The sequence below is a fragment of the Haliotis asinina genome, chromosome 6 (assembly GCF_037392515.1).
Source record: "Haliotis asinina isolate JCU_RB_2024 chromosome 6, JCU_Hal_asi_v2, whole genome shotgun sequence".
Lineage (NCBI taxonomy): Eukaryota > Metazoa > Mollusca > Gastropoda > Lepetellida > Haliotidae > Haliotis > Haliotis asinina.
Window position 1 is genome coordinate 63,020,343 of NC_090285.1, and position 16,976 is coordinate 63,037,318.

Consider the following 16,976-nt stretch of genomic DNA (forward strand, 5'->3'; position numbering starts at 1 on the left):
ACAGAGTAAAGAAATAGATGGGACACATGCAAGGGTGGGAAGGTATCCTACAACAAAAGGTCAAATCAAACATCAGGCAGATAGAGTTCTATTTCTACAGTCGGCATCTTCACAAAAAGACAGATGCGTTTTAGAGTGCAGTAGAATTCCCAAATACCATCATTTCGTTTACAGTAGAGAAAATGCCATCCAAGTGCCAAAGTTAGAACAAAACAGACATATCTGAATCAACCATTCAAATCCAAATTCAGAAAGGAACCATTCAGGTTTTGAAAGGAACCAGTAATATCCAAATCTTGGAATTGATGACCAAAACCAACCAGCCAAATTTGAAGTAAGTGAGAAGCCATCCAAAAAGATTCTGTTAGATTTAAATCAAAATAAACCTACAGGTTGTAAAGTCTAATGTAGTCCCAGCGCTCATTAAACTGTCTTTGATTCCTCTACTGACAGCATACAATGTGATGGAGTAATCCTTCCCTGGGTCAAGGTTATCTAGTATCAGGTCAAACTGATCACTGGGTAATTCTCCCATGGCTGTGTCACCAAGGGGGAAATTATAAACGAAATAATCGTATGACGTCCCTGTGGGAGCGTCCCAGTTTATTATGACCTTGGTCGTGCCCCTCAAGGACACCCACAAGTGGCTAATGGGGAAAGGTGCTGAAATGAAATAAGTTATTGGGATGACAACACAGTTATCATAAATAATCACACAGCACATTCACATAAAATCAAAAGCTCACAACAGACATGTCACAAATTATGAAAATTTAACTCACATCTTTTGAAGAATGTTTGATACTGTTAGTCACCAAATTTTGAAATCAACAAATGAATGTGATCAAAAAAGTGAATTAATTGATAATTTGATCATTTAAAATCTTAACATTATTAAAGATTGTTTACAACAATTTTTTTTTATCAACAAAACTTTCAAAATATTTTAGAATCAACAATGACAATGATTACGTATTAGCAGCATCACAAAATGTTAGGCAGCATTCCATTCATCACATCAGTTCACACGTCACAGTTGTGTAATCTAACTAATGACACCAGCAGTCTTACTTGTTGTCACATGTTTCAGTACTGGGGAACTCTGTTCTGTCCCCAGATTAGTCACCACGGTGATGTTGTACGTCTGCCCCGCTTCAACGATGGGGAAGGCATAATACAAGTTGTTTGTCTGAGCAGTCATCACCTGGCTATTGCCATCAATCTGGACAAGGGTCACTGTGAAGTTGTGGTATGTTCCTGTCTCTGGGGGTGCCCATGTGACGTCAATAGCAGTCGAGTTGAAAGCCGTCACATTCACCCCAGTTGGAGGAAGGGGTTCTGATGAAAGAAATTGGAGGTGACAATTCCAGTTATTTCAGTATATTTTTTTTCAATAAGTAATCAATAGTTCTCCTATTAGCACAGGCCTCCCCTAAGTAATGGAAAGAATAATGGCAAATTTGAAGGAATTGCATCTCAAATGTAAACAAACACAGCCCACTCGCGAAACAATTGCAGCGATATCAGTAGTTTGGCGGTAATAACAGAAACACAATGCCCCTATCGGAAACAATGTCGGAAATACTTGAATATTTATATTTATATTTGAATATTTTTTAAGGAAAAGATAGTGACTGCAAAACAGCGTCATAAGTCATGCCCCCGGAGGCTTCCTAAATTCTGACGTAAACAACCTTCAGGGGCATGACTATAGCTCCAACAACACCTCACACCTAAACGCATTCAAAACAGGTGGTCAAAGATGGACAATAATAGAAATGAAAACAGCAGAAACTAAATACAAAACTCATCGAGACGGGTGCTCCTTCAATGACGCCATGTTTTCACGTGTGAGTTTCAGGACGCGACCGACAAATCACAGAACAGAGCCGAGAAATCTCTGAAGATTGCCTAGCTTGTTTCAAGTATTACCAACATTGTTTCCGATAGGGGCGTTGTGTTTCTGTTATTACCACTAAAGTACCGATATCACTGCAATTGTTTCGGGAGTGGGCTGCGTTTGTTTACATTTGAGATGCAATTCCTTCAAATTTGCCATAATTCCTTCCATTACTTACAGGGGCCTGTAGCAAGTCTAGTATTGTTTAATGCAACACGCAGCAAAATTCCAGCTACTTCATGGCTGCTTTAAAGAGTAATTCTGGACCAGACAATCCTGTGATTGACAATGTGAATAATCCACGCCAGGATACACTGACATGCAACCAAGTCTGACCATCCATTTGGTGACCTCTGCAATGATCATAGATAACACGAGACTTTTCCAACATAGAATCACCGTGTGAGATTGTTACCAGTCATAAGAAGAAACTAACTTGCATCGAAGGATGGGACAAGTTTTAGCATTACTTAGCAACTTACTTGTATAGAAGGTGCGCATCACTGTTCGACTGTCTTGATTACCACTGACAGCATAGGCATTAATGACATACACCTTCCCTGCCGACAGATTCTCCAGCACAGTAACAGGATTGTCTATAGATATGTTCCTAAAACATACATCCACATTAATACTTTAGTACAGCAGCAGTTGCAAGATACTGATAAATACGGACTTGAGTGTGCTTTCAACAGCATTTCATTCAATATCATTATCACTGACTTCTACTTCGTTGGAACAGTGATAATGATGACAAACTACAAATTTTAATTAGGGGAAATCAAACAATGTTCCTGCTTCAACAAAGGGATGTGACCCTGTACTGTCATATACTGAGCAAGTGAAATCAAAGAATACTATATTTTGGTAAGGAGACACACTAAGCCACTAACCTCTGTCCAGGCACGTCAACAACTGTGACGATGAAGTAATCAGGGTTGTTGTCCCCAGTCTTGGTCAGGGTGACTGTGGCACTTGTCTCCGTGACAACAACAGATGCATACGCTGGGGGGTCAGGTTCTGGGGATAGAAGAACAGTTTTAGGCATTCTGTTAAAAGTGTCATAATTCTCAGTAGTAACAAGCAGGAAATCCTCGTGGAAAACTGGAGACACAAATTCTCCACACACCAATTCATCTCTCATTCCTTGTACAAGGTCTTAGAACACCACAAAGGACTGTCCTATCAAATGAAACTTGAGAAAACTCTGACCACCCAATCAAAATGAGGGGTAAGAAGATTCCGAAGCCAATTAGATGTAGATATTACATTCATTGTTGATGTACACGAAGCAGTCATTGGTTGTCCAAGAACTAAAACACTGATTGGCTGGTTAAAAAGTTCACCTGACATGACCAATTTTGAAAATGTCTCCAGTTCACAATGCAGAGAGTTATTGAATTGAAGCTAAAGATGAAATTTAAGTGAGATGGCCATTTCCTGAAAAGAGATTAAGTACTTACTGGTTCTGAATGTTCTTGTGATTGGACTGCTTCTGACAGCCTTGGTGGTGACAAGCACCGATACTTGATAGGCAGAACCAGGGAGGAGATTGACGATAGTGGTCCTGGTTTCTTCCTTGTCCAGAGTGATATCCACCATTTCTTGAGTGGGTTTGGTCAAGGTGATGAGGATATGCTCAAAGTTAGAGTGTTGGGGCAATGTCCAGGAGATGGTGAGGGCTGTGGTGTTCTCAGCTGTTCCTTTCAAGTCAGTTGGGCTCTCCGGAACTGCGTTTGAAACACACATTATCATGACTTTCGCAATATAACGGGTACAATTATGATTTCAGACAGTTATACTAAATGAAAACACAAAATTGCACTTATAAAAAAATTAATGTACTTCTTTTGTAAAACGTTGCTAAAAAACTGTTTGACCAAAAACCTACAAAAATCCTTTCATCCAGTCAGAGCTAACCAACATCCTTTCATCCAATCAGAGCTAACCAACATCCTTTCATTCAGTCAGAGCTAACCAACATCCTTTCATCCACAGTGACAGCTAACCAACATCCTTTATCCACAGTCACAGCTAACTAACATCCTTTCATCCACTGCATACGAGTAACTAACATCCTTTCACTCACAATCACAGGTAACTAACATCCTTTCCCCCACAGTCACAAGTAACTAAGGGCACTTAGTCCATGTCATGAGCAACAGGCACCTTGTTACATCGACTTACTTGTAACCAGCAGCTGCAACATTCCGGCGCTCTTCTCTGTCCTTGTGATGGAGTAGACATGAACGTTGTAAGAAACTCCTCCCATCAAGGTGTCCTCACTGAAAATATACTTCCCATCCACTACAGAGTCCAAGGTCTTATTGAATATTTGCTCAGCTGTCGTCTGAGTGTTGACAACTGAAACTTCAAAATATTCCACTTCCGAATGTAACGGTGCCGACCATGTCACTTCAATCCGACGGACGCCAGCAGAACCATTTAGGCCCCTCACAGCCAAGGGCTCTGAAAACAGAAAGGAAATGAAATCTCACATATATCATTCCCCAAAATAAGACAGGTATTCCACCATGACTTCATTAAATACTCGATTGTGACTGGTTAATCAAAAACACTTAAGAGGTTTATAATCACATTACACACCTCTGATTTTCCAACATAGTATTATTTTAAAAATTGTAATAAAGCGGATATGGTAGAATGGAGATAAATGTTTTTTGCTTTCTCTCAATTTTCACGTTTGCTTGTTTGATCCAGTTAACCAGACGTCTCACTATCCGAACGATTTTTAAGTGAAACCAAAACATCCGGATAAACGGGGTTCGACTGTACAGACTTAAAAAAACGTATCAACAGTTGCGGGGTAGATATTGGCCTCACGATCTAAACTCACTTGTGTTCCTCTGTGCTGTGATGGCTGTGCTGGTCAAGTTGTCCCTGGTGGCAAACACCAGTATCTGGTAAAGATGTCCTGGAAGTGCCCCGGGAGCAAACACACATGGTGGGGCAGGGGGACATGTTGCATTAAACTCCTCTGTCTTGTCAGACTCCATATAGGATAGTCGATAGCCATCCTGAATAAAACACCATGCATATGACTGCTATTATTCATCATCAACACACAATGGACTTTAAGTCTGTTATACATCACAACACAGTTTATCTCATTTTGGACCAAAACATCTAATAATAATAACAACAGTGAAGTCTGTCTAATTTGGACCAACTTGGGATCGACTAAAAAGTCCAAAGTCTCCCAGGCGATCAGGTGTTGGTCCAGAGAAACAATCTCCTACCTGCAAACTGTCCGCAGCATACTCCCATGTGGCTGTGAGATGGGTGGTGTTGACTGCACTGACCGCCAGGTTGATCGGAGAAGATGGCACTAGAGTGAACAAGGTACACTACATATCACAATTATCGGTACATCAAGCAGAGATCCGGAAAAGCAATGCAAAACAAACATCACTATAGCCATTTCACTTGTGTACAAACATGCATGAAGAATTTCCAAACAATAATTATTTAACACTATGCTCAATTATCCTAAATACTTCTGTCTATTTATCTTGTGTACCTTCGCATCTAGGCATATTCATTCACATACACATACCACCTATACATTGACCAGATTGCAAGGACTAACACCCCAAAATTCCCTGTCTTGTTGACTGTAACTGACAGGGATCGCTGTTGTGAGCTGATGGGATAAGTGACACACTTTGTGCAGCAGACACATAGGAGCAATTCAGAACCAGCAGAGTGAAAACCTTCCTTGAAAATACTTGATAAACAGTTCCCAAAGGAGTATTAATATATACTGCACAAAAATAGTTGGGGATATATATATGTCAAGGTAGAAATTGCAATCAGAGTCTCTACTGGTAGAATCTCTGATCCTACTTGTACAAATTGCAAACGTAGTCTCCACTGAATTGTCAATTTCCAATTCAGCTGGTAGAAACACTGATTTATCTGTGGGACAACGAAGACACTTTACTTGCTGAACAATAATATGCATTTTACTCAGGCATACAGTTTTACAGATTTACAGTGTAACACCTCTGACATCTGACATAAGTACATCCCAGAATATCTACATTTAGTTAAAACAACAAAAAGACTTATAATATATATTATATTATAATGGAACAGTCTTAAAGGTCAATTAATCCATGAGAGTAAAGGAAGAACCAAGGGGTTAGTCCCACTTGTCCGATTTGTTTGATGTGCCAACAGATAATCCCGGATGGTTTGTTGTTATGAGGTGAAGGTTGCATGTGGGTATTCTGGGAGGTGGGGTGTATGGGGAAGCGGATTAAAGACAGCATGCATTTAACATCTGACTGTAGACAATAGGAAAATAAGTAAATCACTAAGCTTTTCCTGGCAACTAAAGGATCTAGCAAAAACCTAAAAAACTGATTTTTCTTACAAACAGAACCAGCATGTAAGGAAGGTGTGACATGTTGTTTTATGTTTACATTATGTTTACATATATGAAACTAAAGTTTGTTTTTCTAAATATTCACTGGCTTGCATAAGTGTAGAATTGCAGTATCTAACCTGACAGATCTGAACCTCTACTGGTAGGGATTGTGAATGTATAGGTTATTTCATATAATCAGAGTCTCTGCCAGTAGAGACTCCGATCACAATTTCTACTAGTAGGATAGGAGATTCTACCAGTAGAGACTCCGATTGCAATATCTACTGGTAGAGACTCCGATCGCAATCTCTACTGATGGAATCTCTGATTCTACCAGATTGTAATCTGTACCCTGACATATTTTGAAATCTGGAATAATGATGTATTTATTCACTGACACCCTGACAAAATATCAGTCATAAGAATACCTATATCCCCAACTTTTTTGTTCAGTACCGGTATATGTCTACCCACTGTCAATACAAAATGTGAATGAGAGAATGTGAGCATATAGATAAAGTCTTAAAGCAAATCTGAAGCACATCGAGTAAGTAATTTTATATCAAGCATCACCAGCTCCAAAATAGAGACTGCAAGAAGTACCACTGACTTGCATGTCCTGAGAATCATGTTGACCTCTAACTAGCCTAACCTAAAAGTCTTCACAATCTTGCTGGCAACATCTGAACATATTTACAAATTATGTACAAATCCAAAATATCTGATTTAAATGGTACTGACATGTTTACCCTGGATTCACCAGAAACAGCAGAAAGTCCATTTTAACATATCACCCACCTGTAGTGATTGTTACTGATCCAGACTCATTGCTGGTCTTATCTCCAGTAATGGCCTTGATGCGGACATTATACCGATGTCCAGGATGCAGTCCGGTCAGGTTGAAGGAGGTGCCCGCAGTGCCCTGGACTGTGCTTGTGCCACTGTTCAGCTGATCTGTGTACACAATCTGGTGGGACTCCTGTGTACTGTTGTACCCTTCATCCCAAGTCAGATCAACCCATGTCGTCCCGACCGATGTGGATGCAACATTGACAGGAGGCAGAGGAACTAGCAATGGAAAATGATCAATAAGAGCTGTCTTCAGTCTCGTCTGTTAAACATGACAAGAGAGTGTCGAAAAGGCAAAACTGCTGGCAAATTCAAATGGAGCTTACTCTAAAACCACAGCTGGCACAAACCAGGGCCTAGATTTTTTAACCTGTCTTAGCACTAAGATTGTCGCAAGATAATGTTAATGAATGGCACTTACGACTATCTTAGTACTAAGAGAGCTTTGAAGATGGTGAGTGATCTGTTTTAATTCACCTGTAGACTTTGAGAGTAAGGGGTGTATTTGGCACAAGACTCAACAAAATACACACTAAATTCTCTTGTTTTCATTTTAAAGTACTGTAAAGTCATCCTTAATTTAACATAAAATGCCATGGAAAATACTAAACTCCGAATACAGATAAGTAGAAATCTCTAACATCATTCATGAGTGCCTCTATAAAGAACATACTTGTGTTGACACTCTGGATGAATATCCTGCCGTCGCTGCTGTTGCTGTTGCGGAAGATGTATATGGTGTAGTTGACACCAGGGTAGAGGTTGGTTATCGTGTGTTCTATGTGGGAGCGGTCAAAGGGGCGGTGGAAGTAGAGGTCGGTGATGAAGATGCCACCTGTTCGGTGGTGTTTCAGCATATATTGTGTGTCATTGACAGTGTTCACAATGTCCCATCCTACAGTTACTGTGGACTCAGTGGAGGAGATGCTTGCAGTGAAGTTTGCCAGAATCTCTGCCCTTGACACCTGGAACAAAACACCAAGAATATACAGGTGGCCTTGAGAACACTCAATCATCAATCATTATAACACAAATCTATCAGCTTGTTAGTATTTCATAACCATTTTAATATCCTGCAGATACTGAGAGACATGGTAAATGAAAGGTTCCCATGAAACCCTAAAACAGTTATATATTTGTGCAGACTTTACCAGGAAGTATGTCCATAGATATTGGCAAATTCTTAAGACAAAATTATACAAAGAGATACATCAATAAACAACAAGGTAAAACTTCACGTCGAGCTATTATTTAGAGCTTAAATATTAATCATGTGAATCTAAGTAGACTTTTATAGTCCTTGGTATGTTTCAATATATAATGATATAATTTTTCTGGTCTTCAACATAATATTTTCAATAATATATGATCTTGCCAAAATTTTCTTAAAGATGCTAAAAACAAGTTCTCTTTAAAAAACTGTATATTTCTTCTTGAATAACTGAGAACTCATCTTGCACGCACCATGTCCATGGTCAGGTTGACAGTCAATGGTTTGATACTGTCAGTGTTACAATGCAGACTTACTATTACAATCCCTTAAACTTCAGCACCACTGCCTAATATGTATATCATCAAGCATAAAATGTAGACATGAAGAACTTGTATGTAGACGTGTGAGTGAGTGGGTATAGTCTTATGCCATGTTTAGCAATATTCCAGCAACAACACAGCAGGGAACCCTAGAAAGGAGCTTCACACATTGTACCCATGTGGGGAATCATGCACAGGTCTTCGACATGACAAACAAATGGATTTAACCACTTGGCTGTCCCACCACTCAAGGACATGGAGGAATTATTTCGTTCATATATCAGTCTGTATGGGAAATATTTCACAGTTGAGGTCTGACCTATTTGTTATACTGTGAGGTTAAAAACTGGAATGACAATGAAGCCATAACATGTCCCTTGTAGTCATGACTCACACAGTAAGATGGGCATTACCAACTGGTGAAACTTGGGCTCAACTTGAAAAACATGTCATCAAACAGCAACTTCAAGCCAATTTCTCATCTGTGAGGATTTGCCCCTGACGGCAACACACAACCGGCTGTGTAATACCAGTGTCTGTCAGCAAGGTCACGGCCAGTGAGAGTCTGTTTGAACTCTCCACTGAACAAATGTGTATACCATATCCTTGACCATGTGTCACCCTCTCATCAATGCAGGAGATATTAACACTCCTAAATTGCAGTTGCTGGTTCACTGCAATATTTTGCATCGCTTTAAAAAGTTAACAAATATGGACTAACAAAATTGTGATATTGTTTCATCAAACAATGCCTGTTAACTTTTCATGTAGGGTGTAAAAGTTGGATGTTTATTTGGCTATGTTCTCAACATGTTCCCGTCTGTTTTTCTGTAAGCATTGATCTGATAATTCTTTCACCATATTTTGATTCACTCCGTCAGAGATGAGACATATTTTCAGGAAAACAATGACTATGAATAGAAGCACATACACAGATTTCCGCAGGATCCCCAAGTGCACTCAATGGCAGGCAATCTTAGAGAATTCAAATTAGGACATAGTTTAAGTTTATGCTCAATGCATTGGTGTAACGCTAACCATTACACTCATCATGTTTCATGACCTCAGAGAAATACAAGTCACCTCTGCACATCAACAATATCTGACAGAAAACTACATGACCTGAGAACTTTTAGTTCCAATTTGGCCAAAGAATGGGGTCAGAATATCTGAGCAAGTCTGAAGGGCAGATCCAGATTAGGGTTGCAGGACAGAGGGATATGCAATGATGAAAAAACATACAGCTGATCAAGTGATTCTTATATTATTCATAGACATCCCTCCATTATTTCAAATTAAAGAGAAAGATGTTCACCATCCAACATGAAACAGCCTGTGCTTAGTACAAGGCCATTCTGATCAAACTGATACAAACAGCATCAGACCCACTCCTGGACATCTGCAGTGAATTCCAGCTACAGATTAAATCTTAATTTCCTGAAGTTCTTTCACATAACAGATGCTGCAGGAAAAAGGTAATTTCTCCCCATGAATAACTAATGAATAACTGGTAATCATAACGGTCTCCATAGAAACTAACAAAAAAACACACCTCAACAACTCATTCACTGATAAACCCTTATCCATGAGTCCATAATGGTAACTCCTTCAAACCCACTACAATTCCCAAATTCCCATTGTGAAGCACACATCATTTTTCCTCAGGTTCTCAAATCTGTATCATCCATCTAACTGGAGCTCCCATTTCAACACATTGAGCTATAAATATTTGTTTCTATCAAACATATGCATTTCCTGAGAACAGGGGTTAGTTTTCCTGATGTCATTGATAGATGAAAGTGACAGCAACAATGAAATAAAAATAACTTCTGTATCACATAACATCACAGCTGTCACTTTTAAGAGAAACATTGTATGTGTGCTATGATTCCAGTTCTTAATATTTCCCAAGTAACAATTCCTGACTTAATAAACTTGTGGTGGGGCAATGTGCCCCTTTGTATATATCCTGTCAGGGGTTCAAAAATCCCCTCACCTGACACCAGGGAAAATTCAGTTTTTATTTCAGGCAATCAAATAATGGCATCTTTCTTGTTCGTGGGATACTAGATAATTTCTGCTAACGGTTTCAAACTGCAACTAAACTTGGATTTCATTTCATAGCTGCTCAAAATGTAGGTATTATATTTCGCAATGATAATAAAGAAGGGTTATTGTTCCTCACTATTTATCACTTTCCGATAAATAGTTCAGTAAAAATTAACATTCAAATATCATGCAGATTTACTCTTTCATAATTTCATCATCATGATTACGTCATAAAAATCAGGGTAAGTGGAAAGTTAGTCAGGACAAACTTCTTTCTTAAAGTCACTTGTCCTGTGACAAGTGGCTTTTAAAATATATTTCAGTTCCTGCCTGTACATTTGTAGACACTCTGGGTAGTATGCATTTGGATAACCATGTTTCCACACTGGATTTTCAAATGCCCTGGGTTCTGACACATTTCCGCTGACCATACAAGCATTTCCTTTTTGATTGGATATTAACCTATCCAAATAGGATAAGAAGAAATATGACCAGAAGAGCAAAAATCCCCACTTATTTCATTTTTCACATGTTTAATTCTAAAGCCACATCAATTTATTTTCTACCATGCACCTTTACAAGTTAGCTGAGAAAATCCTTAAACACTTATAAAATACGGAAACAAGTTTGTCTGAACTTAGATTTATCAAAAGAACAAACATACATTCTCTCCTGCATCCTGTAAATCAGCTCGAAGTATGGCTGTAGACAGAGACAGACAACAGATCCCAGACAACATGGAGCCAGTTCAATCTGTAGCAGGACCTGTACTTGCAAGCAATTAATACCCAGGCCTCGATGTTGTCACCCTCAACTCACAATCAACTTTTTAATCCTTCTGTCCCATTTGTAAAAATCCCACAATCATTATTCAGGTGTTGACTCTGTTCTGTGCCAGGTTATTGCACCTTGAGACCTCAGGAACATTCCACCTGACGCCAAGAAACACACCCTAAAAATTGTCTCAACTATATAAACACACAATACCAACATCCAAACTAGCACCACTCTACATACTTATGGCTATATTGATAGTCTAATGTCTTCCACTTAATATGCTTCAAGACCTCCTACAGTAACTCAGTCAATTATACAATAAGCCACTTCAAGGGAAATATAAACAAGCATGTTTTCCTTCCAACCTACAAGTAATTCCTGTGTGCATGCCCCTCTATTGTTCTATTTGAAGTGATCAGCATGGGTCCAGTGGTCAGTTCTCATTGCCCTTTCCTAAACTGAGATGAAGTACATACTTGGCATCACACCTGGCAATGCTTTGGAAAGTGGCACACACTTCAAGCAGTCAGGAAGCCATGGCATAAAGTCAGTAAGTCAGGGGGCTAGTCTTCATTAGCTGCATTGTGCAACTCTCTAACAGATCTTAGCTTAAGAAGTGTGAGCCAATGGGTATGTAACTAGCAAGGTCAGTGACATTGTGCCAGGGGTCAACTAGGTGTTGGGATGAGTGTGTATTTCTCCTGACCTACTGACACAGTGAAGCTGGAATACATTCCTCACCACTGGTGTACACAGTTGGTTGTCAGTAGGTCACTGATGGCCAGCCATGTGGCACCTCAACTACAGTAATAGTGCTACACCCAACAGGAGTCACCTCGCCTCCTATTGTAATTGAAACTGAAACATATTCCTTAAAATGATCAGTAAAAAACAGCAGTTGAAATGTATGTTCTCATGGCTTTTCCGACAGCAAAACATTTAATGCAAGTGACTGAAAATACAATTGCATTGTGAATTTTCTGCTGTCACTGTCATAATTAGTCATTATCAGCACAGATTCCACTGGATATTATCAAGAGTCAGTAACAACTACTACAGTGACATATTCAATATTTTGCATGGTATTTACGCCACCTATAGTATAAATATCCTGAATGTGTAGATGTTAAAATCTTATTACAATGTGAAAATGAAATTTGAAAAGTATAAAATGGAATGAAAGTCAGTGGGATTTTTACTTCACAGGCTAGCAAAAACCCTAACTTTTTGTTACCTACTTTAGACTCTTGGGAAGTACAACAAAGACAATCAGAATGTGTGTTTTTCTCAAACAATCAATCTCAATTTGGGGACAAAAATAAAAAGGAAATTCAAGAGTGCTGTAGCCTGGACTAAAGATTAGTCTCTGAACACAAATAATTTTAATAGAAACAAACAATTTCTTTTAATTAAAGGAGCCTGATGAATTCTAGATAGCTTCAGTTAGGGATTTAGCAGTGCTGAAAGGGCCAGGCAGAAAGGGTCACACTGTGGTTCCGGGTCTGTGAAACAAACTAGGTGTGGTTCTAGATTCCAAAAGAAGTTATCAGGAATCTCTTTAGATGACTAGATATCTAAATATATCCCAGAAAACACCCTTACTTTCTACTTCAATATCAACGTGACTAAAGCTAAGCCTTATAATAGCAGTACCTGAATGCATTCAGCCATACTTGTACATCATACGATGAGTGTACACTGAACAACAAGTGGCCCCCATTGGAAGGCTGACAGTGAGAGTTTCAAACTGCATACAACCCACTCAGTGCAATGACTCATTCATGTAAAGTAATGGGAAATATATGGAAATTATATCAGTTGAGAAATCTTTCTCAAACAAAACTTCAATAAGTTCATGATACAACAACATGAACTTGTTATGTGTGGTGGAAGTTAGCAGGATGGTGTTTGGTACTGACTTTTCAATATATTAGTTCAAGGTATGACTCAGTTTCCCATGAGAAGAAAGCCCAAGTTTAGGCAAATTGGTGACTTTTGAACACGGCCTCAAATCCATGAGCCCATTGATGACAAGTTTACTGTATCTACCATAAATTCAGTGTTTAATTCATTCATTTGTTAACAGATTCATTTGTATTCATGTATTTTAGTTGTCCATCCATATCAGTTTCTCACTAAGACCTGACTGTAATCCAGTATCACCACTAAGAGACAGGTAGGGCAAGATGGGTCCACATTATCTGTAACTTCCATGTAATTACATAGCTTGGCCTCTGGCCAGAGCAGCTCATTAACCTGCACTGAGCATGTCAACATGGCTGTGGTGTGTGTTATCTGTGTGAGAAACACCACTCCCCAGTACAACATGCCTCCATGACCGGAGTTCATGACTGCTGTGACACTCTTACAATATTCCCACTCCCTCTGACATGTAACAAAAAACATGAAGTCATGGCACATTTTAATAGATAACAACTTTTTGTTTCGTATAAGATGTTTCACAGCTGGGTATTGCTCCTTCATCAAGGGAAAGATTAAGGAGCTAGAATTAGCTCTGAAACATTGTATAAACATTGAAACATTGAATAAAAAGAAGTTGTTACCTATAAAACTGTACTTCTTGGTCATTCATGAAGAACAAAAAACACACAATGATTACACAATGCAATTAAGAAAGTTTTAAATGCAACATATGTCATATCTGGGATTTCACTTTCTTAGTAAAGTACAAATTCTAGTACTTTTTCAGTTGGGTCCCATCAGGGATTCGAACCCGCATCCTCAGTCGCGGTGGCTGAGCGGGCTAGGCGGCAGACTTTGTGTGCTGGCAATTAGGTGCCTGACTCCCGGATGGGACTCAACCGAAAAGGTACTAGAATTTGTACTTTACTTTAAGAAAGTGAAATCCCAAATATGACATATGTTGCAAAAAACACACTACTCAGTGTGACATCACTAAAGGTCGTTGCCATCAAAGATAAAGAAATCTGACAACCTCTTCCTTGAGAAATATTTAATAATTTTTTAGTTTATTGTTATACACAGAGCACGATACTAGTGTTTTATCAGCAGCTGTCACTGATGACACAATGCAATCATAAGACTGACATGTCAGTTCATACTAAACTGTTACTTTTATATTTCGCTTGAATCAGGGTTCCAGATAATTTTTCAACATGAGGAGTATGTATACCTTATTTTTTCAATATAAGAGTACAGGGAAAACTTAGAGTACTAAATGGCGGGCAAGCAATCTCGTGTTTTGTTTCATGCACCAAAACACTCCTACTCTTGTGTAAACAGGTCAATAAACAACAAAGCAATACTTTTTCAGATAAATACATCCGTAAATGATTCTAAGACCGACCATCACTGCTGTGGTGCATATCTGCTATGTTTTCTGATTTGTTTCCTACTGCATCATGCTCACTTTGTATTTGTACATATGCCAATATGCCCCTTATCTGGAGCCATGCTGAATACACATTATTCTAAATGACAGAGTTTGTGTCTTCTAGCTAGTGTCCTCCTTAAATTATCTTAGCAATAAATGTTAAAGTTGGAGTAATTATGACAAAATGTTTGAATAAGTTGAGTAAAACTTTTACACATTAATTTTTACATAAAGGTGACAGCATTGCTTCCACAATGTGACCTCAAGATCCTGTCACTGATGAGAAGTTCAGCTTCAGCCTGTTTGAATGTACCATGACATACTGGACTCCCATAAAGCAACGACTAACAACTAATTTGAAAGGCTTATTTCACAAATGAAAGAAACTGACTGAGACACTGAACAGAACCTTATTACACCAAATGACTGAACTGTGTATCATCAAAGACTTTATCAGAAGCACTGTTCTGGTCAGTCTGGTTTCAGCAGAACTACAAAGGCTTGCCAGCTCTTCCCTAAATCCAGCTGCTCACTGGTCCTACAATATCTCTAGTCAACTGACTGCTCATCCCATATGCTCAGGTACAATACCACCTGTTTGAGGGCAAGGAGTTCTGTCCACCTACAGTGCCTGTTGATTCTGTCACAGTTATTGCATGCATATCATGTAGTAGAGAGTGGAATGTTAAAATGACATTACGTGCGACATAACACATATGTGTACATCCTTCATGACATCATGTGACCATTGTTTGGGCTTGTACTCTATGTGTCAGCTGGTGACCACTGACAGCTGGTTACTGTCATGCAGGATGTGACATTACTATGAACCTGCATACAGATGGCATGCTTTGTCCTCCATCTCAACAATGAAAGAAAACAGGTATTGTCAAAACATGAACACTTTCAAGGTGAAATGAGTTGGAACTAGGACTGTAGGACAAAACAAAACATTTTCTTCAGGTTTCATAATTCTGTTAAACCCCAGCCATATAATTCTACCACTCATGATGACTCTTCCTGCACGACAATATAAAAATTACCATTCAACACGCACATCTCCACATAATAAAGACTACTGAAGGTGACTAATTCCAAGAAAACTATTCAGCCTCCACTTTAGCTCAGGAGGCACGTGTGTCCCAATTTGCTGTGCAGAGTTGCGTACCTTTGACATGTCAGGAACCAGTGATAATCCATGATAATGAAACCCAAATTTTCAGAAAACTGAAGAAAGTCTCAGGACTCTTTTTCATTAAATTTTATATTATGAACCATTACTTCTGTAAAATATATAATTTTAGAGACTAGTTGTTAGTCACTCTCTCACACAGTCTTCTTCCTTACCAGACAAGGACATCGGAGTTAAGTCTGAACAATGATTAATTGAACAGCAGACAGAATCCATTTATAATCCCCAATCATGCCACAAATCACAGGCGATCAAGAAATGACAATGTGTAGATTTTGGATCAGCTGACACGAGATTACAGTTTGAGCTTGTTGACTCTGACCAAAGGGACATGCACAGCAAATACCTCCCGTGAAAGCAAACACAAAATGAGAGATTTACTGACAGATGTTGGAATGGAATGGCCTGGGTGACTATTGGAAGCATGTCTGTATTTAAAGCCCTGATTCGCCAGTATCAACTCAGGTCACGATCTCGAAGACAGATACATAGATTGTGTGAACAAGGCCTCTCCTGTGTCAGACCAAAGAAGAACGTTTGATCTCCTTCAAATAAACTCTTAAACCTGCTTTCTTCCATGACTGACAGACTGTTTCTATATTCTGAAAACCATCAGAGAATTCTGACAAGTCTTCAGAAAAAATAAGAAAAAATTCGTGAAAAAATAAGAATTTGACAATGATTAAAAGAATACTAATATCCATATGATGGTCTTATAAAGCATACAGGAGTATCCCTAAACATCTGACTCATGCCAACTAAATCATGCAAATACTAATTGTATCATACATACAACTCAAATTAATAACATTGGAATCTGCTATACCATGATACAAAATGAAGTCATATTACAGTAAGTCATTTTTCATGCCAGACAAATTATTGGAGAATTTACATTGCAATAATTTGTCTGGAGTGAAAAATATAT

At 38.7% G+C, this 16,976-nt stretch overlaps 1 protein-coding gene across 4 annotated transcripts in view; it reads right to left on the reverse strand.

The window, feature by feature from the left end:
• The window catches only part of LOC137286362 (tyrosine-protein phosphatase 10D-like), a 50,690-nt gene that overhangs the window by 21,498 nt on the left and 12,216 nt on the right, over nt 1-16,976 (reverse strand). For 3 of the 4 annotated variants that reach the window (XM_067818173.1, XM_067818174.1, XM_067818172.1), the window contains exons 2-11: nt 7,816-8,107; nt 7,092-7,361; nt 5,161-5,249; nt 4,758-4,938; nt 4,088-4,369; nt 3,364-3,630; nt 2,794-2,920; nt 2,383-2,510; nt 1,072-1,338; nt 391-663 (exon numbers count right to left, since the gene is read on the reverse strand). In XM_067818173.1, the coding sequence (XP_067674274.1) occupies nt 391-663; nt 1,072-1,338; nt 2,383-2,510; nt 2,794-2,920; nt 3,364-3,630; nt 4,088-4,369; nt 4,758-4,938; nt 5,161-5,249; nt 7,092-7,361; nt 7,816-8,107 (2,176 nt within the window). The remainder of the gene's footprint in view (nt 1-390; nt 664-1,071; nt 1,339-2,382; nt 2,511-2,793; nt 2,921-3,363; nt 3,631-4,087; nt 4,370-4,757; nt 4,939-5,160; nt 5,250-7,091; nt 7,362-7,815; nt 8,108-16,976) is intronic. The other variant, XM_067818175.1, reaches the window with a different exon arrangement.